At 44.2% G+C, this 21,319-nt stretch overlaps 1 protein-coding gene and 1 non-coding gene across 4 annotated transcripts; both read right to left on the bottom strand.

The window, feature by feature from the left end:
- Positions 1 to 399: 399 nt before the first annotated feature.
- On the bottom strand, positions 400 to 21,226 carry LOC111839248 (dual specificity protein phosphatase 13B-like). Of its 3 annotated transcripts, none has more exons than XM_072709796.1 (6): positions 20,972 to 21,226; positions 14,880 to 15,224; positions 7,935 to 8,041; positions 5,509 to 5,720; positions 4,459 to 4,648; positions 400 to 1,601 (listed from the first exon to the last, which is right to left on the bottom strand). In XM_072709796.1, exons 2-6 carry the CDS (start codon positions 14,913 to 14,915, stop codon positions 1,541 to 1,543), a joined length of 606 nt encoding a protein of 201 aa, XP_072565897.1. In that variant the 5' UTR covers positions 14,916 to 15,224; positions 20,972 to 21,226; the 3' UTR covers positions 400 to 1,540. The 3 variants fall into 3 exon arrangements, with proteins under 3 accessions (XP_072565897.1, XP_072565898.1, XP_072565896.1); XM_072709797.1 differs by having other exon boundaries at positions 7,935 to 8,008; XM_072709795.1 differs by lacking the exons at positions 14,880 to 15,224; positions 20,972 to 21,226 and having other exon boundaries at positions 7,935 to 10,114.
- LOC111839885 (U1 spliceosomal RNA) lies at positions 2,054 to 2,216 on the bottom strand. Its single transcript, XR_002837209.1, has one exon. It is a non-coding gene; the product is annotated as a U1 spliceosomal RNA (small nuclear RNA).
- Positions 21,227 to 21,319: the final 93 nt, after the last annotated feature.

Below are 21,319 nucleotides of genomic sequence, written 5' to 3'. Positions count from 1 at the left end.
GGAATGCGTCAGACATAATGCACGGGTGATGTCACCTCATATACAACATCTTAAGATGGCAATGTCAAATTAAATATATCTGTTATAGTTTGATTTCATTCATAGACATAAACTACGTACACCAGTTTCCTGGTCCCCATATGGGAAAACTATATTTTATAAAAATCCGTGACTACAATGAAAAAACTAAAAATGCAAAAACTCTTGTATTTTATTTGCTTACTTATGTGTGTGTGTGTGTGTGTGTGCGCACGCGTGTGTATGTGTGTCTGTGCACGCGTGTGTATGTGTGTCTGTGCATGTGTGTCATTATCTACACTGTTTGAGGGCTTCCCATTATTTAGGCTGTCTCATCCCCCTGAGCTCAGAAGCAAACACAAAACCATGACATTCCTGATATTAAGCCACATAACGTTAGTGTATTACAATATTTAATTACATGTATAAAAATGAATTAAACAGCATGTACACTTCTTTGTGGTGTTTTGCATGACACCTTTATCTGCCACATGTTTACCCTACGATGCAAGGTCAGGCAGCTCACCTTCTGCTCGTGCATAACGAGACACAGATGGTGAGGGTCAGCGGGGGAGGCCCACACCCCACAACCTTACTGACAGTTAGGTTTCTCATCAGCGCTGACATCATGTGCTTCTCCCCAGTAATAACAGGCATAATGCACAGGTAACATCATCCCATATGCAATATCTTCAGATGGCAATGTCAAATTAAATGTTTTTGTCATAGATTGGTTTCACTCAAAGATATAAACTACACCAAATCAAGTTTTCCACCAACATGATTACATTTGAATATTAAACACAATGCTCTTGTAGGTTCATAATAATCAAAATATCAGCATGAAACAGTGCAGTACAATCAGTTATTGTCTTTGGTCAATCCTAATTGTAAACTTTCAAGTGTGAAAGACTTGGAGCTTGGAGACTTTCAGCTTCCTGGGACAGTGCAGCGTGGATGTGGTTGAAATCAGGATGTTATGCAGTCTAACCTGCGATAATCGATGGCTGCTTCACCATAGTGTCTGTAGCATTCCATATGTGGGTGATTCTCAAATGAGACAGAGTAGTCAATTTCTCATGCTATTGACCCGAACACAATAAGTTAACTTTGCTAGTAATTATCCACAGGAACTATCATCCATTAGAACTTGCAAGAACCGGTTTGATTCCTGTTATCTGTTACGTCTGGGCCGCTTTTATTACACTGACATTCAGAGGTTCTTGTTCTTGTTCGGCAGTCCCTCCTGCTTTAACAGTCAAACCATCTTTTTAACCGGCCACTGTTCAGTTTGTCTTTTTGTTAGAGGCATAAATATATCTGATATATAAACTGTTTTTGTGTATTGTCGTGCGTCCTGAATTAATTATCATATTAAGGGAAGCATGTGCAGTACATTGGCACTGTTGGGTTTGTTCAACACACCCAAACATTCACCTTGGGCCATGGTACTCAGTCATCCTGACATATAGGGTTGACATCACTCTCAGGCTGCCTGTTGGCCCACAGTAGGCTCCATTGATCAGAACTGGATGGCATCTTGCACTCTGGATGACGGGCGAACTCCTTCCTTTTGAGTCGCTCTGAGAAAGAGAAAATAGATGCAACTGAGTGAAGTCTGACCCCTGACACAGTCATTAAAAATGTTATTCTGTTATGAAAACCTACTTCACCTTAAAAACATAGGATTGCTTTGCTTTTAGGCAACTGTAAATAAGAATCCAATGATAAATTCCTTAAAATGTCCCTCTAATTTTAACATACTGTATAATAATAATAATAATTGATACTTTATTGATTGCTGTGGGGAAATTGTCTTTACACCTTCCTCAACTTGCTCTTTTTTGTAGAGTAAGTTGTCTGTGAATGGCCACCTGTTGGGGCACCCAGGGAGTGGGAGGTTAAGGGCTTTGCTCAAGGACCTGCAGACATGCTGAGGCTGGGTTTGAACTGGTGACCTTCTGATTACAGGCACACCAGCTTAACTCACTGAGCCACACACTGCCCCCCCCCCCCCCCCCCCCCAAAAAAAAAACAGGGGAGAACGTGAACGCAGTCCCCCATTGCCAGAAATTATGCCGTAGATATTCCCACATTTGGGGAATTCGCAGAGGTCAGCACAGACGTAGTTCAATGCCTGGGCCTCACCCTGGGTAAACCACCTTTGTGATCATGGTATCTCCCCTGCCAGGAAGTATGACATAAATAATACAACAGAAATCATTCAAATATTCAACCATCTTAATGGTAAACACCTAAGAAGACTTCACTGAGATAAACTGAACATTTTGCAGACACTCCAGTTTGGTGATGTTATTGTCACTTATGAATAACATTGCGGCCAAACATTGATCTAACCAAAAATGTTGAATTTACTTTAATTTAAGAGATCCACAATACCAGTTGGTGAATTAATTTGTAAAGCAAGTCAGAAACTGATCCAGTTAGAACAGTAGGGCAGTGCCAGTGAAAGCCCATGTGGAGCCCTAGGCACATCAAAGAGCATTATTCAAATGAGGATGTCATCTCCATCTCTTTACATAGCACCCGAAAACCAAGGATACCAGTGTGACAATGCTACAGTTCTGTGTTACACAATCATTCCCCTGACCACCAAAGTCCTCAGGTTAGGCATAAACAGAGACACACAGATCTGGGAAACAGACTTCCTGACCAACCACCCTCAGATTGTCAAGATAGGAGAGCACCTCTCTTCCAGGCTGACTCTGAGCAGAGGTGCCCCACAGGGATGCATGCTCAGCCCCCTCTGGACCAGACCAGGATGACCAGAGAGCTCCAGAGCATATCATCAAGACAGCTCAGTACAGTATATCACAGGAACACAACCAGCCATTGAGGATAGTTACAAACTGCTTCCAAAAGAGGGCAGTAAACACCATTAAAGAGTCATCCCACATCAGCAGCCATTTATCTCCTACCGTCAAACAGAACTATCCACGCCCACACAAGCAGGTTCAGCAGTAGTTTCTTCCCAAGGGCCATCTAACAACTGACATTTAAATCCCAAAAGATACAGCTCACATAACAAGTACAACAATGGGCCATTGCAGTGTCACAGAACTGAATATTCAATGTGCAATATGCAAAAGTGCACAATATCCTGTGATAAATTTCCAATCCTGCTGTTTACATACATATTTTCTCTTTAAAATTTATTTCTTTAATAGTTCAATTACATTTATATAGTGTTTGCTTTTATATATATTAGGGGTGCACCGATCGATCGGCGCACCGATCTATCGGCCTCGATCACGTTAATTTGAGGGGATTAGAAATCGACCATATTCCCATGAGATCCACCGATCTTAGTTATATGCTTTTAAATCAGCCTTTTCTCCCATTCCCGAGAGAGGTGCAGTGCAGGCTGCCTCCCTCCCGCCCGCCCAATACGTCACACCTGTGCTGCTGTGCAGGAGGAAGAAGAAGAAAAAGGAGGAGGGGGAGTTCAAGGCAACATGTCCTCAGTTTGGAAATTTTATACCATAAAAGAGAATGAGAAAATGAGAAAAAAGAGGATGAAAAAATATGATTTTGTAGTTCAAACAGCAATGCTCATTTATATGTTCATTTATATTTGAGGACACTACCTCATGTTTTGTGAGTATTCATATCAATTTACTCAATAAAAATGGAAACATTGAAGTAATTGTCTTTTAGTTATGAAAGAAACAAGATCGGCAAAAAAAAAATCGAGATCGGCAGGTAATGTTGTCTAAGGATCGGTGATCGTTGATCGGCCAGAAAACTGCAATCGGTGCACCCCTAATATATATAGTCTACTTCATATCTGTGATTTCACTGGCTTCAGAATTCATTACCATCATCTTGCTCTGTGTCTCTCAATCAAGGGCCTAGGACAGAGTCTGATATTGGTGGGGGGATGGGACGGAATGGGATAATTTCATAATTTAAATGCAAAGCTCTATTTATTAAGGGGGGGATGAATGAAGACAAATTAAATATTGAGGAGTACACGTCCCCCCACCCTGTCTCACCCTGCTTGTCCGACCCTCCTGTGTGCCACACCCCCTCGTTTACCTCGTGTGGAATCCCTGTGTCATCAGCTGTTTCGAGTTGTTTTCATTAGTTCTGTGTATTTAAGTCCGCATCAGAATATGTTTCTGGAGTCTTGTCATTGAAGTTGTTATTTGTTTTGCCCTGTATGCCTCTCCAATTGCCTATTAAATCCCTTATTCCCTGATCCTTCGTCTCCTTCTCCTGCTTCCCTGGTCCGTGTCCTGCGATTTATGACACACCCCCTAAGTTCCTACACCCCTGTTGACAATGACAATACAAACTTTTGGATCTTAAATCTTACTAATAGAAATTAGTACAGAGAATTATGATAGTATTTAAGGAATCTTTAGGAATCCCCTATACAATTGGTCACATTCACACTTCTTGGTACCCCGTGCTGACCTCTCCTGCTCCAGGACCATGTCGAGATGCCTGAGTTGCTCCAGAAAGCCAGAATTCGGGCAAATGTGCCGGTGCTTCTTGACAGTGCAGATGGCCTCCAGCAGGGGGAGCCTTTCGCGGATCATGAGATACGCCAGCACCAGGGTGGCTGACCGGCTCACCCCCATAGCACAGTGCACCAACACCCTTCCTGCCACAGTGACAAAGGAAGGAACTGTTAACTTTAGATCTGTTTTTAAAACACGACACACTACAAAGTTAACAATACAACCATAACAAAATGGCCTGATTGTGTGTCAGCAGTACTGTTTCAGCCTTTTACTATCCTTCTTTCTGATGCTGCATTCCATTTACGTTGGAGGTTGGAAGGTGGAGCTGGGATATTAAAGATTGGGTTAACACCCAAGTTAACTGTGTTGCCAGCACAACGAGTCGGAAACACATTTAGCAATGTCAGGGACCTGTTTCAAACGGCAGTATTTCTTGCTTAGCTGGAAAACTTGTTGAATTTTAAGTACTCCAGTTTAAATGGCCTTTATCTTTGTTCACTTACATTTAGCCCAGACTTTCTTCAATCTGACAAATGAGCAAGGAGACTTGCATTCTGAAACAGGCCCCAGTACTAGCCAGGTTCATTGATAGCCATTGTTAGCAATACCAGTTGATAACGGCAGATTAAGTGGTATTTTTCACATACAAAGACCGTAGCAAGATGTCCACAGATAGCGGTTGGACAATGCTGTGTCTACGACAGGTTTAATGAGTCACAAACAAGACATAAGTGCTTCTAAACAGTATATGATTACAGCATTCACTTAATGAAGGGTGCAGCCATCTTCAATTGTGAGGTTGAGGTTGCAGAGGTTCCTCCAACTTTCTGACTCAGAATTCAGAATTTTCCAAATGGCACCTCAGAAATTCCAAGAGTTTAAATGGAATGCAGCATAAGGTTTTTCTACTGCAGCAAGACGTTCTGCTGCAGATGAGACATCACAAATGCTTCGCTGTGACATTTGTAAACAAAATCCCTTAATACTTGGAGAATCTTGCCTTTCTGGGACAGTGCAGTCTGGATGAATGCAGCTGTTGGGTAGAAGAATGGGCTAAGGTCGAAACTTGGATGGTCGGCAGCTTGAACCCCATAACAAGTGATGGCCATATCATTGTAGAGAGAGACGGGGGAGCGGATGCGTCCATCTGCGCCATTCACTATGTGGGTGATCCCCAAACCAGACAAAGTGGCCTTGTCTCGTGCTGTTGACCTGAACACAATCAGTTCACTTTCTTATTCACTAATAAGCCACCAGAGGCACAGCCACAAGTTAAACTCATTACCACCCTTTCTGCTGATCCCCAAAACCTGGGTTTCTCAATCGCTGGACATTTGGGAGAACCACAGCAACGAAAATGTGGTCCAGTCCATAATGAGCCACCACACGAATGCAAATCCAATCATAGGCTGGGAAAATTTGAGAAATTTAAGGATGGGGACACCATCCCCAGCCCACCAACATCATAAATGATGAATAGTGTTAATTTATATGGTAAGAATTGTTCCTAAAAACAAAAAATAACCTATTAAATCCATCCAGTTTCTGTACCTTCTTGTTCTAAGCCTATAACCTGTCAAATCATATCGAATTACACTTAAAACTTGAAAAAAACACTAACATATAGTAAAATAAGGAATTATATGATACACAGCATATAGAAAGTAGAAATAATGTATGTACAGTATAGTTTCACTTACTAGAATCAATACAGTCATGCGTTGCTTACTGACAGGGATACGTTCTGAGAAACGCATTACTAGGTGATTTTGTCATTGTGGGATCATCCCAGAGTGTACTCACAGAAGCCTAGATGGTATAGCGACTTTGTGGCTATATGTGTCATGCCCGGCTCGTCCGATCCTCGTGTGTGCCACGCCCCCCTCGTTACCTCGTGTTACTTCCTGATCGGGATCACCTGTTGCTTGTTCAGTTCAGCCTGTCTTGTGTATTTCGTCCGCGTCTGAGTTAGTCTGCCCAGATCTGTCATTAATGTTGTCTGACGTAGTGCCTGGTCCTGTCCCTGTCTGTGCGCAATAAACCCAGTTTGCCTGTCAGTCCGGCTCAGCTTGTCTGCTTTCCTGCCCGCCTGAACCGCGTCCGTGACAATATGGTGTATCAGTTTTAATTTATTTGTCATATGTATGTAACACAGGGCCAACATTACAATGAAATGCATTGAATGAGAGAATAAACAGGGAAACAATCTCTCAGCCCTAGAAGATAAGAAGATGAAATAAAATTAAGAATTAAAAATCAAAATGTCATAAATAAGGGAATTTCTGTGTATGTATAGGTGGGGTGGGGGGAGGGGGGTAGAGCAAGTACCAGTACTGCACATTGAGAAAGTGACATAATATCAATAATTGCACATAATACCAGTAAATGGTTTGCACAGTTTTAAGTGTTGGAGTTAAGGAGCCTGATGGCCTGGTGGTAAAAATTGTTCTTCAGTCTGGTAGTCCGAGCAGCATATGCCACTATATCACCTTCCAGATGGCAACAAATTGAACAGCTGGAATGCTGGGTGACGGTAGTCATTGTTATTGACTGTGGTATTTTTATGTTTATCCTAAATAACAATTAATGGTACATACATAGATCAGGAGTAAATACGTAGACCATTTTATTATTATCAAGTATTGTATATGGTATATAATTGTGTGTGCTTACATGATTGGCAGCGCAGTAGGTTTGTTTACATTAGCATCACCAAAAACACATTAGTCACGCGTTAGGACATCACGAGGCAATAGGAATTTTTCAGCTTCATTATAATGTCATGGAACTACAGTCCATTGTTGACCAAAACGTTATTAAACGACATATGCCTGTATATCGGTAATTGGCTTGCTGATAAACAAATACTACACTGTATTTTCAATTTTCTCCTTTTTTCATAAAAGCAAAAGTCCCCTTTGATTTTCTTTTGGTTAGCAAAAAACAGGTCCTAATGTATTTTGTAAGAGAAGTGGTGGTAAACTGAATATTCGTAAGGGGGGCGGGGGTACTTTTAAATTTAATTTAATTTTAAAACTATTCAAGGAAAAGATTAATTTCAACTCTGACTTAATATAAATCAGGATTTGCAATGTAAATATTACATTACTTAGGGCTTGGGGAATGATGAGACGATCCATGTAGCAGCTTCAACAAACAAAGGACTTTATTAAACTCAAAAAAACACTGGGTAATTCCAGTGTTATTAGTGTATGTCAGGGCTCTTCAAATCTGGACCTCTGTTCCAAATCCAGGACTTTTTTTTCAGTTCTCCTAGGTAGTTAATTTAATAATTACTGATTCTGATTCACACGGGTAAAGGAAGGCTAGAAAATCAGCAGTGCTTGGAGCTTGAGGACCATGATTTGAATAGCCCTGGTAAATGCAAATCAGTAATGCATATCCAAGAGGCTTCCTGGTACTCACTCATCACTGATGTACAGGTTTGACCACACTTCATCCACAGGGCCCACAGGCTTCCTGTTGGCCCATAGGTGTCTCTGTAATTCAGAAACGGACGGCGGCTCGTACCCCTGCAAACCAGCAAAATCCTCATTCGCTTCCCTTTCAGGTACTCTACGAGGCATGAAGTACAGAGGCTACTGATGTGAAGTCTGGCACCAGATCCTCCTGAGACTCGATTGGCATCACTACTGGGTGTAGTAATACCCAGTATGCTACTATATATATTAGCCTTGTTTATTCCCATTTACTTTTGACCCCTTGTGGGCCTTTTAGTTTTGTGTTCGTAGTGTTTTCTGTTTCGTTAAACCCCTGTTCTTTGAGGCGCAAGTGGGTCATCCACCTTTCTGCCTGTGTCATAACACGTCCGACTTCCAAACCCGTTCCGGCTTCCTGAATAAACGCCTCTGCTACCGCATTACGGAGTCTGCCTCCTCTCTGATTACTGGACATCACAGAATACTTTGCCCACGAACTATGGACCCCGTGGAGACCCAGTGACAGCAGCAGGTGGATCAGCTAATTACGTTCGTCTCTCAGCTGATGGACAAGCGGCCCGGAGTCATCTGCCAGCTTCTCCCCCAAAAGGCATCTGCTCCTGTCCCAGTTGCCATGCCAGAGAAATATGACGGTAACCTGGACCATTGCAAAGCCTTTTTAATGCAATGTGGGCTATACATCAAGGAGCACTCTGAACGCTTTGTTGAAGAGACAGCTAGCATGCGATTTGTCATCTCGTTGCTTACTGGACAGGCACATGATTGGGCAACGGCACTCTGGAAGCGTTCACCGAAATCTTCGATCACCCTGCCATGGGTCGAAGCCTAGGTGAGCAGTTGATCTCAAGCAAGGTACCCAGACCGTCGTGGAATTCTCTCTAGAATTCTGCACCATCACAGCAGGGCTGAGCTGGCCGGAGGACTGCCTTCGGATCCTCTATCGCCGCACCCTGAGATCCAGGACGAGCTGTCTTCTCAAGGCGCCGCATTATCTTTTGCGGATTATATCGGGCTGTTGGTCACATTGGATAACAGCTTAAGGGAGCATCAGCGGCAGCAGACGCGCTCAATGGTAACGCGGACTACCTCTACAGTCCTGGAAGAACGCACGGAACCCATGCAGCTAGGGTGGTCCCCCCTTTCCATGGCAGAAAGGCATGAACGCACCATGCAAGACCTTTCCCTATACTGTGGAGAACCTGGACGTGTCCTCTGTCCATCTTGCCCAAAGAACTCCGCAAAGGTAGGCATTTAAAAAAAAATTTTTTTTTGGAATTTCCCAGGCTCAGTTTACCATGTCGGTTGTGATAGCATATGCTGGGGAATCGATGAATACACGGGCTCTCGTAGATTCAGGGGCAGCCGGGAATTTCATGGATCACGCTCTGGTGCAGCAGTTAGATTCCAATGCAGGCACTCTCCACACCTGTCGCCGTCCTGGGTGTTAGTGGAGAACCCCTACATGGAGGAAAGATCACCCATTGCACAGACCCAGTGACACTGTGAGTGGAGATTCTCTATGTAGACCATAGACTTCCTGGTGCTTCCCAAAACTAAGGATCCCATGATTCTAGGTCACCCGTCCTTGCAGGAGCATAATCCATAGATCCACTGGTCTTCTAGTGAGCTTATTACCTGGTCGACCCAATGTTTATCCAAGTCTTTGGCCTTACCTTGTTGTGCCTCCTTGGTGGATAGTCTGGACCCAGAGGATTTGTCCAACATCCCTACCGAGTATGCAGACTTCTGGGATGTTTTCAGTAAATCGCTCTCCTTTCAGCTACCCCCTCACAGGGAATGCGACTGCGCTATTGACCTCCTTGAGGGGGTGCCACTCCCTAAAGGTTGTCTCTACCCCCTGTCCATGAATGAGGCGGTGGCTATGGAGGCTTACATTGAGGACGGCCTAAAGCAAGGTATTATCCGTCTGTCTACTTTGCCAGTAACAGCGGGGTTGTTCTTCGTAAAGAAGAAAGACTACGTCCGTGTATAGATTACCGGGCACTCAATGCCATTACAGTGAAATGAAGAGAGCCTTTGCCCTTGATTCCCTCTGCTTTGGAGCAACTCTGTGAAGCCAAGGTGTTCAGTGAACTCGACCTGTGCAGCGTCTATAACCTTGTTTGGATCTGGCTAGGGGACGAGTGGAAGACTTCCTTTATAATGCACACTGGACAATACAAATACCGAGTGATGCAGTACGGGCTAGCTAATAGTCCATCAATATTTCAGGCCTTCATGTACACCGTATTCCATGATATGGTTAACCGGTTTGTTGTCATGTATATTGATGACATTTTAACATACTCTTCTTCCCTCTCCCAGCATGTAGCCCATGTCCCCAGGGTTCTCCAGAGGTTGCATGAGTACCATCTGTTTGCTAAGGGTGAGAAATGCAAGTTCCATCGAACACAGGTAAAGTTCCTGGGTTACATCATCCAGCCAGGCGCAGTGGCTATGGATGAGTGGAAGGTTGCTGCCATTCAAGACTAGTTACGACCCCGCACAATGAAGGAACTGCAGCGGTTCTTGGGGTTTGTAAATTTTTATTGCAGTTTCATTTGGAATTTCAGGCAGGTGGCAGCACCCCTTACCTCCCTTTACATGAGGAAAAGGAACTCGTCTTCTGTGGACCCCAGAATCTGACATCGCCTTCCAGAAACTCAAACGTGCCTTCTGCTCAGCCCCCGTCCTCCAGCAGCCACATCCCGAGAACCCTTTTGAGGTGGAGGTAGATGCTTCCGAAGCTGGAGTGGGAGCCATCCTCATCCAGCGAGATCTGATAACCAGGGTTCGAAATTAACACCCGCCAACCCGCCAAATGCGGATTAAAAATCATTTTGGCGGGTATTGATAAAAACTTACCAGCCAGTTTGGCCGGTGATGCATGAACCAATCATGCAAATCATGTCAGAGACGCTCTGGGTCGTTGGTCCCCTCCGTCCTACATTTCACATGAACACTACACTATGGGTGACGTTTTAGATACCTTTGGCAGCAGCGCGCAGATACTGTACGCTTCGGTTTGCGGGTCCAATCAACGACGAGAGCGCGAAAATACAAACAAGAAATAGGAAATATCGGATGAGCAAAGAGGACTGAGCTGGACACAGTGTTGCCAACTTAGCGACTTTGTCGCTAGATTTAGCGACTTTTCAGACCCCCTTGATGACTTTTTTTCAAAAAAGTGCCTAGCGACAAATCTAGCGACTTTTGGACAAACCTTAGCAACTTTCCAAATGTCGCCAGTACTGTCCTGTAAGCGCGAGGTCTTGCTTTCCCGGTACAGTTACTCATCTCCCTGTGTCTGCTCTGATCAGTGAGCGCTATCTCCGGCTGAAAGGAGCAGCATATTCCCGTGACTGCACGGCAGCTGACATAGATGTGAATGAGCTGCGCATGTGCAAACGGTGTTGCCACGGACCAATCACTTACCTGCTTCTCCTTTGCTTGAAATAAAACTATTTAATTTGACCGTTTCTTCTTATTTTTTCTCATTTATTTATTTTTTCTTCTGATGCACTTATATTACTCACTGTTACAGAGCTTAAGTTCATTCCAGTTTCTGAACTCGTCTGAGATCGTTTACTGAGCTACATCTGATTGACTGTACGTGATTCTACTTACTCATACACAACGATAAACTTCATTAAACTTATTAAACTCATATACACATAAAAAAACATATATACGTATAATATAAATGTTGTCTGACAGAAAATATGTAACGTAATTGATAGTTTTATATTGGACACGTGAGGAAGGATTAGGGAAAACACGCAGAATGCAAATATAACGTAATTGCGTCATCAATATGCAAATATACGCATGACGTCATCTAGCGACATTTGGCGACTTTTCGAGCAGACTTTAGCTACTTTCCATTGAAAATAGTTGGCAACACTGGCTGGACAGCGAAATAAGCTAAAATCAAAATGCTGCGGTGGTTAGGACAGACGTCAGGATCAGGAAGAGGTGAGAAGAGGAAGGAGGCAGAAGATGAAAATGTTAAAAGAGCGTGCGAAACAAAGAGAAGGAAGTTTAATTGTAAATGGCAGACAGGTCGTCATTGGCTAGTGTTTGATAGTAAAAATGCGGTCATGTTTTGTCAGATTTCCCGTGAGTACACGAAAGAAAAAAATAAAACTAACAGTTTCGTGGTGGGGATGTATAGTTAAGTTTATAACTGTATAGTTTTTTGTGTGTATTGCACTTTCTGTGCGTTTTTCATGCACTTAATAAAATTATCAAATTTTCGTTCAGTGGCATTCATAATCTCTTATTTTCACCACGTAAAAATTTGTCTAATGGAAATTCTGATTGGCTGGTAACTTCAGAAAGTTACCAGCCACTTTGGCTGGTGATCAAAAAAGTTAATTTCGAACCCTGCTGATAACCAGTCGTCGACATCCTTGTGCCTACTTCTCTACAAAACTTACCTCTGCAGAATGCAACTATGATCTAGGGGACCGGGAACTTCTTGCCATTAAACTTGCACTGGAGGAGTGGAGGCACTGGCTTGAGGGAGCCCGACACCCTTTAAAGGTCTTCACTGATCACCGAAATTTGGAATATCTGCAGAACGCTAAAAGACTGAACCCCCGACAAGCTCGCTGGGTCATGTTTTTTGTCTTTTTCAATTTCAAGGTCACCTACCTCCCGGGAACCAGGGAGTTACTCATTCTTGGAACCAGGGAGTTAAGTCACTGTGAAATGAAAGCGAGAGAAAAACATAGACCAACGTGTTTGCCGAGGGTTCAGGCGTTTAGCTGTCTGGAGGTATTGCAGGTTACGGTGGTCAGTAAAGACTTGAAAGGGATCTTTGGCTCCCTCTAGCCAGTGACGCCACTCCTCAAAGGCTAACTTCATGGCCAGGAGCTCCCGATCTCCGACGTCATAATTTTGTTCCGCCGGGGAGAGTTTCTTTGAAAAATAGGCACAGGGGTGACGACGGCCAGTTACCGGGTCGCGTTGTATAAGGACACCTCCGACTCCCACCTCAGACGCATCCACCTCCACCTCGAACGGATCTTCGGGCCGAGGCTGTTGGTGTACAGGGGCGGAGCAGAAGGCCTCCTTCAGTTTACGGAAGGCTAGGTCAGCTTCAGGGGTCCACCTAAACTGGTTGGGACGCTTGCGGGTGTCAGTGGCGCTGTGATCTGGCTAAAATTTTGGGTTAATCTTCAATAGAAGTTAGCAAACCCTAGGAATCTCTGGAGCTCCTTCACCGTCTGGGGAGGCAACCAGTCTTGGATTGCTGCTACCTTGCTCTCATCCACAGACACTGCACCTGGTCGAAGGATGTAACCTAGAAACTGGACCTGAGATTGGTGGAACTCACATTTCTCTCCTTTGACAAATAACTGATACTCCCGTAGGCGCTGGAGAACCTGGCGAACGTGATCAACATGTTGGGAGAGAGAAGGAGAATAGATCAAGATATCATCAATGTAGACTACCACGAACCTGTTAATCATGTCTCGGAAGACAGTGTACATGAACGCCTGGAAGATAGAGGGGCTATTAGCTAACCCATATGGCATGACGAGATACTCATATTAACCAGTATGTGTGATGAAGGAAGTCTTCCACTCATCCCCCTCTCAGATGCGAACGAGGTTATAGGCGCTCCGAAGGTCCAACTTGGTAAAGATGTTTGCTTTCTGTAGAAAGCAAATATTTGCTTGCTGCTCCATCTCCTGTAGGGAGATGGAGCAGCACCTGGAAAGACATCTTGGAGACCAGGAGATGAGTTCTCCTGAAGCCCAGCTAATACGGAGGTCGATGGTCCTGGAGCCAGGGGAGCCCCAAGATAATTGGATCCTGTGAGCTGGGGAGGATCAGAAAGGTTAGCGTCTCTGAGTGTAAAACCCCAACCTGGAGGGAGACAGGGCCGGAGCGGTAAGTGATTCGGCCTTTAGGAACAGGTTCACCACTGATCCCTAAGACCGCAATGGGCTGGCTGAGAGGGTGGATTGGAATATTCAGCTGCTGGGCTAGGGACATGTCCATGAAATTACCGGCTGCACCTGAATCAATCGATGCCGTGGTATTATGCGTTCTCTCATTCATATTAATGGTCACGAGGAACATAAGCTTATTTTGTGAATCATCTGGAGAAGCGGGTGAGCCTACCTTGGGTGTGGACTCTGGGCGGGGAGGACTTACAGGGCAGGAGTGTAGAACATGTCCGGATTCTCCTCAGTACAGACATAGACCTTGTTCCGTGCGGCGTCTCCGTTCAGCCTGGGTAAGTGGAGATCTCCCGAGTTGCATGGGTTCTGGGGATTCGGCAGGGGTGACGTTAGTCATTGCCGGGAGCCGGGTTCGTCGCCCACGACGTTCGCGCATATTATTATCTAGAGTAACAGACAACTAAATATAGTCTTCAAAGGACAAGCCTGCTCCACGAAAGAGGAGTTCGTCCTGCACTTCCGGGTTAAGCGCTCAATGGTACAGGATGCGGAGGCAGTCTTCTGGCCAGCGCAGGCCAGTGGCGAAAGTACTGAACTCCAGGGAGAAGTCAGCGATGGTCCTTGCCCCTTGTCTGAGGTCCACTAGCCGTTCGCCCAGACTGCGTCCCACTGGGGGATGATCAAACAACTCCTTAAACGCCGCTTGGAAATCGCGCGCCGATTCAAGCAAGGGGCTGTTGTCTGTCCATAAAGCTGGCGCCCAATCACGGGCTCGTCCGGTCAGCAGCGAAATAACAAATCTGATGCGAGTGGTGTCTTTCAGGAATCGCTCTATATTGCATCAGAAAAGCTCTACACTGGTCGGGATTACCGTCATATTTGTCAGGCAATGCAACAGGAACTGGGAGAGCAGAGCGGGGCAGAGATTCAGGAAGCCGCTACTGACTTGCCTTCTGCTCGAGGAGCTGTGACACCAGGGAGGTAAGGTGATCTACCTGTTGTTGAAGGTGCTGGTTCTCCGCGGGGTCCATCTCGTCACGGCGAAGTATTCTGTTATGCTGGCCGAGCAGGGAGGAGGCGAACCCCGAAATGCGGAGGTAGATGCTTTTATTTCTGAGATCGGGTTGAACAGAAACCAAGAGGGACGTGCTAAATCGTGGTCAAGAGGCAGGCGAGAGTCGGTAACCGTGAAGATCAGTCCAGGACAGGTGGACGAGATGAGGATCCGGGGAGGGCAGAGGAGAGTAGTCGAGGGAGCAGGGAGATGAGGCAGGTATGATGGATGAGACGAGCAGGGAAGGCAGACAGGCGATCAAGCAGAACACAGCAGGGAAGGCAAACTGGGAAGACAGGACACAAAGAAATTGCTTGGTAAGGCACATCACTAGAATGGCAACAATACTTCGCACTGCCTGCCAGGTGGAGTGTGATTAAGTAGCTGGCCGATCAAGTGGTGATCGGCGTCCGGTGCTCTGCCCCGCCCATGTGGGCATGACAAATAGTGTATAAAACAATAGTAACATTGCTTTTACATTTACATTTTATACAGACACACTCCCACTAATTGTAAAAACAATGAACACGAAGTAAAGCGAAGTGGCCTCTTATTTTTTCCCATGACTGCAAATACTTGTTCTTAACAAGTTATTAAAGATGCTGATCCTGCTCTAAGTTATTAAAGATGCTGATCCTTTAATTAGGTCAACAAAGAAGTCTGCAGCATCTTTGAAATTGACCGGAGTTTTTGTTCTCTATACCATCCCCAGACCAATGGTTTGGTTGAAAAAAATGAATGGGACCATACAGAAGTGTGTGTGTGTGTGTGTGTATATATATATATACACTCACCTAAAGGATTATTAGGAACGCCATACTAATATGGTGTTTGACCCCCTTTCGCCTTCAGAACTGCCTTAATTCTACGTGGCATTGATTCAACAAGGTGCTGAAAGCATTCTTTAGAAATGTTGGCCCATATTGATAGGATAGCATCTTGCAGTTGATGGAGATTTGTGGGCATCCAGGGCACGAAGCTCCCGTTCCACCACATCCCAAAGATGCTCTATTGGGTTGAGATCTGGTGACTGTGGGGGCCATTTTAGTACAGTGAACTCATTGTCATGTTCAAGAAACCAATTTGAAATGATTCGAGCTTTGTGACATGGTGCATTATCCTGCTGGAAGTAGCCATCAGAGGATGGGTACATGGTGGTCATAAAGGGATGGACATGTTCAGAAATAATGCTCAGGTAGGCCGTGGCATTTAAACGATGCCCAATTGGCACTAAGGGGCCTAAAGTGTGCCAAGAAAACATCCCCCACACCATTACACCACCACCACCAGCCTGCACAGTGGTAACAAAGCATGATGGATCCATGTTCTCATTCTGTTTACGCCAAATTCTGACTCTACCATTTGAATGTCTCAACAGAAATCGAGACTCATCAGACCAGGCAACATTTTTCCAGTCTTCAACTGTCCAATTTTGGTGAGCTCGTGCAAATTGTAGCCTCTTTTTCCTATTTGTAGTGGAGATGAGTGGTACCCGGTGGGGTCTTCTGCTGTTGTAGCCCATCTGCCTCAAGGTTGTGCATGTTGTGGCTTCACAAATGCTTTGCTGCATACCTCGGTTGTAACGAGTGGTTATGTCAGTCAAAGTTGCTCTTCTATCAGCTTGAATCAGTCAGCCCATTCTCCTCTGACCTCTAGCATCAACAAGGCATTTTCGCCCACAGGACTGCCGCATATTGGATGTTTTTCCCTTTGCACACCATTCTTTGTAAACCCTAGAAATGGTTGTGCGTGAAAATCCCAGTAACAGTAAGATTGTGAAATACTCAGACCGGCCCGTCTGGCACCAACAACCATGCCACGCTCAAAATTGCTTAAATCACCTTTCTTTCCCATTCTGACATTCAGTTTGGAGTTCAGGAGATTGTCTTGACCAGGACCACACCCCTAAATGCATTGAAGCAACTGCCATGTGATTGGTTGATTAGATAATTGCATTAATGAGAAATTGAACAGGTGTTCCTAATAATCCTTTAGGTGTGTGTATACACAGTGGTACCTCAGTTCTCGAACTCACTAGAACTCAAATTTCTTGAAAGTCGAATAAACCAGTTTGACCTAGAACTCGATCTGAATATCAGAAGTCGAACCGTGAACGCTGACCTAATATAAATTGTACGCGCCAGGAAATGAGTCATACTACAGTACAATGCAATTCTTACTTGAATGCCTTCTTCACAGACTGGACGATTAACCAAATAAAGCAGCGCAACATTACAGTAACTAACAATAAATAAACCACTAACTTATGTCTACTATTAGAGCATTTATGTCATTTATTTAAACTTTATTTTACCAGGTAAATTAACTGAAAACCAGTTCTCACTGCTTTACGTGATATTCGGGAGAAATAGCAGATTACGCATCAGAACTGCCTGGGATACAAACGTCATGCGTGTAAACTCTTCAGCCAATAAGGACAAAGGTGTGTCGTCACGGAGGCGGTTCCAGTTTGTGCAGCCGGGTGAGAGGTCACAATGCATCTAACTGTAATGCATTGCATCAGGATCAGAATGAGTTGCTTTAAGCCAGCGCTGTAAGCAAGTCGGACGCACCAAATGACTGGACTGGGGAAACAAACTGAAACGCGGACTTAATACAGAGGACTAATGACAACAACCAGAAACAGCTGATCACATGGGGATCCCACACAAGGTTAACGAGGGGGTGTGGCACACGGAAGGAGCGGACGATTTGGGGCAGGACAGGGGTGTCGCTACACGATCCGTACACCCTACTGGATCCGTAACTTCCGGATCCGGTTCATGCATAATGTACATGTCTTTCCCAGCGTTAGACTGCGCATGTGCTCAGAGTTAAAGCATGCGTACACGGAGTATTTCACGACTGGTAGCAAACAGTACTGTTTGTGACTGCGGCTCAAAGCACTGCGCTACCTTTGTTCACGACACGTAGTGAATTCTAAACACGCATGCGTGTACGTAGACAGTGATTCAATGTCGTATAATCAACATCTATATACACTCACCTAAAGGATTATTAGGAACACCTGTTCAATTTCTCATTAATGCAATTTTCTAATCAACCAATCACATGGCAGTTGCTTCAATGCATTTAGGGGTGTGGTCCTGGTCAAGACAATCTCCTGAACTCCAAACTGAATGTCAGAATGGGAAAGAAAGGTGATTTAAGCAATTTTGAGCGTGGCATGGTTGTTGGTGCCAGACGGGCCGGTCTGAGTATTTCACAATCTGCTCAGTTACTGGGATTTTCACGCACAACCATTTCTAGGGTTTACAAAGAATGGTGTGCAAAGGGAAAAACATCCAGTATGCGGCAGTCCTGTGGGCGAAAATGCCTTGTTGATGCTAGAGGCCAGAGGAGAATGGGCCGACTGATTCAAGCTGATAGAAGAGCAACTTTGACTGAAATAACCACTCATTACAACCGAGGTATGCAGCAAAGCATTTGTGAAGCCACAACACGCACAACCTTGAGGCGGATGGGCTACAACAGCAGAAGACCTCACCGGGTACCACTCATCTCCACTACAAATAGGAAAAAGAGGCTACAATTTGCACGAGCTCACCAAAATTGGACAGTTGAAGACTGGAAAAATGCTGTCTGGTCTGATGAGTCTCGATTTTTGTTGAGATATTCAAATGGTAGAGTCAGAATTTGGCGTAAACAGAATGAGAACATGGATCCATCATGCCTTTTTACCACTGTGCAGGCTGGTGGTGGTGGTGTAATGGTGTGGGGGATGTTTTCTTGGCACACTTTAGGCCCCTTAGTGCCAATTGGGCATCGTTTAAATGCCACGGCCTACCTGAGCATTGTTTCTGACCATGTCCATCCCTTTATGACCACCATGTACCCATCCTCTGATGGCTACTTCCAGCAGGATAATGCACCATGTCACAAAGCTCAAATCATTTCAAATTGGTTTCTTGAACATGACAATGAGTTCACTGTACTAAAATGGCCCCCACAGTCACCAGATCTCAACCCAATAGAGAATCTTTGGGATGTGGTGGAACGGGAGCTTCGTGCCCTGGATGTGCATCCCACAAATCTCCATCAACTGCAAGATGCTATCCTATCAATATGGGCCAACATTTCTAAAGAATGCTTTCAGCACCTTGTTGAATCAATGCCACGTAGAATTAAGGCAGATCTGAAGGCGAAAAGGGGTCAAACACCATATTAGTATGGTGTTCCAAATAATCCTTTAGGTGAGTGTATATTAACAGGAAAAAAATAGAATTGTGGTTACCTGACGTTTAAAACATGTATTCTGAACGGAATATTAAGTACAGTGGTACTTCAGTTCAAAAACTCATTAGAACTCGAATTTCTTAAAAGTCGAACCAACCAGTTCGAAAAAAATGACCTTATAGCTCAATCTGAATCTCAGAAGACAAACCGTGAACGCAGACCTAAGATAACTTGTACGCGCAGGCAAATGAGTCAGGCGGCATGTCTCTCAGCGGAAACAAAGGGTAACGCTTCAGTCTCAACCTCGCATTCGCTATGATAGCATCGTGCATGTTTACACTTGCTGAATACATATATTTAGACAGTAAAAATACTTTTAGACAATGATAGACAGTAACGGTAATTATTTTATAATAAAATACATTTAAAAATAAAGATTTCTTATTAATTATTTTAATATTAATAATAAACCATTAATACATTTAATTATAATAATATTGTCGTGCCCAGCGGAACGGAACGGAGACAAAGGCGCAGACGTCAGAGTATCGGGGAATACGGGGTTTAATTACAGGTAAGGCAGGCAAAACGCAGACGGACAATATGATGACTGGACTGGGGAAACAAACTGAAACGCAGACGAAATACAGAGGACTAATGAAAACAACCTGAAACAGCTGATCACACGGGAATTCCACAGGGGGTTAACGAGTGGGTGTGGCACACGGAAGAAGCGGACAATTGGGGCAGGATACATTGTTTTTTTTAACTTTACACATTGCTTGGATACATTTACTCTTACTTTACTAATTATTGTTTTGATAAATTCTAAACGGATTAAATTCGAGTTCTGAGGTACCACTGTATCAAGGGCGTAGATTTGCTCTGGACATTGGTGGGGACCTTGTCGTTACTTTGATGGACTTTGATGGATTCACTAGCGAACTTGAAGTGACTTACACTTTTCTTTGAAAAAAAGCTCCTTATGTCCAGCTTCTTTTTTTTTGCTGCCGCCATCCTCACATGTGTCACCCAACACACCTTCTTGCACGGGGAAAAAAATCCACTGCATTTGGCGCTGCTTGTATCTGAACGCAGCCACAGCCTCTCACATGATAGCAGGGAAATGCATAGCCAATCAAAATGTTCATATGTGTTTTGGGAGCGGGAGGACTCAAGGAGGGAACGTGATTTATCCCTTTCTGCGTGTCTAGGTTAATGTTGACAGCACGATTGTTTTTTTTTTTTTTTTTTTTTTTTAAGTGGATTAAATTGTTGGTGGGGACATTTCAATGGTCGGAGGATATTGGTGGGGACACATCCCCTCCGTCCACCCTAAATCTACGCCCCTGCACTGTATATAAAAAGGCTTCAAAACCCGGTTTGAAATTCTCGAAACACTGCCATCTAGAGTATTGATTTCAAATTACCTCGTGAATGTGAAATCTGGATCGTGAACGTGCATTTTAAGGGGAAACATAGGGAAACTGAATTGCCCGGGACACCTGTTCACGTTTTCTTACCGAAAATGTAAAAAACAGTTCGCTTAGACGCCTACATCGCGAAAGCCCCCCCCTCTCCTTTTTTTATATGTCCAGCCCCTGTGCCGCAGTATCATTGAGTAAACATCTTCCTTGTACGACGTACATGGACATTTGTCTGACAAATAAAGGGATCACTAATTAAGTTTAGTTAACTTTAGAGTGAACTGCAAATTAGTTTACATATATTATTCATACGAAATACATTGTAATTATAAATAAATTTACACTCAAACCAGCTGCGTAGCAGAACATGCAATAAAAACCAAAGCCAATAAACAGAACAATTTCATACCTCTCCGGGTTCACCTAGATCATGAATGTGGTAGTTTACTCAATGGGGAAATGATTACGAAATAAGTCCCCAAGGCAGAGGTTGACGACTACAGCATATTATGAACTATCGCCTGGAGGGTAAATCGAGTCGTGTGACACAGGGATTAAATGACGGAACGTGGGGGCGTTAGCGAGACTGCTGGCATTTAATAAACAAGAACAAACAGGCAAAATAAAACAATCAATAGCAACATGTCACGATAAGGAGAAAATCTTCAGGCGTTGTCCTCGCGTAATTTATCGGGATTTCCTGGCTGCAGTCTAAGAAGTCTTCTGCTGATGAAGCTTGCATTGTAAATGATGTTGA

Source organism: Paramormyrops kingsleyae, chromosome 3, assembly GCF_048594095.1.
Source record: "Paramormyrops kingsleyae isolate MSU_618 chromosome 3, PKINGS_0.4, whole genome shotgun sequence".
NCBI classification, from domain to species: Eukaryota; Metazoa; Chordata; class Actinopteri; order Osteoglossiformes; family Mormyridae; genus Paramormyrops; species Paramormyrops kingsleyae.
The sequence above is the reverse complement of the archived record's forward strand: the minus strand, read 5'-3'. Positions and strand labels throughout refer to the sequence as shown.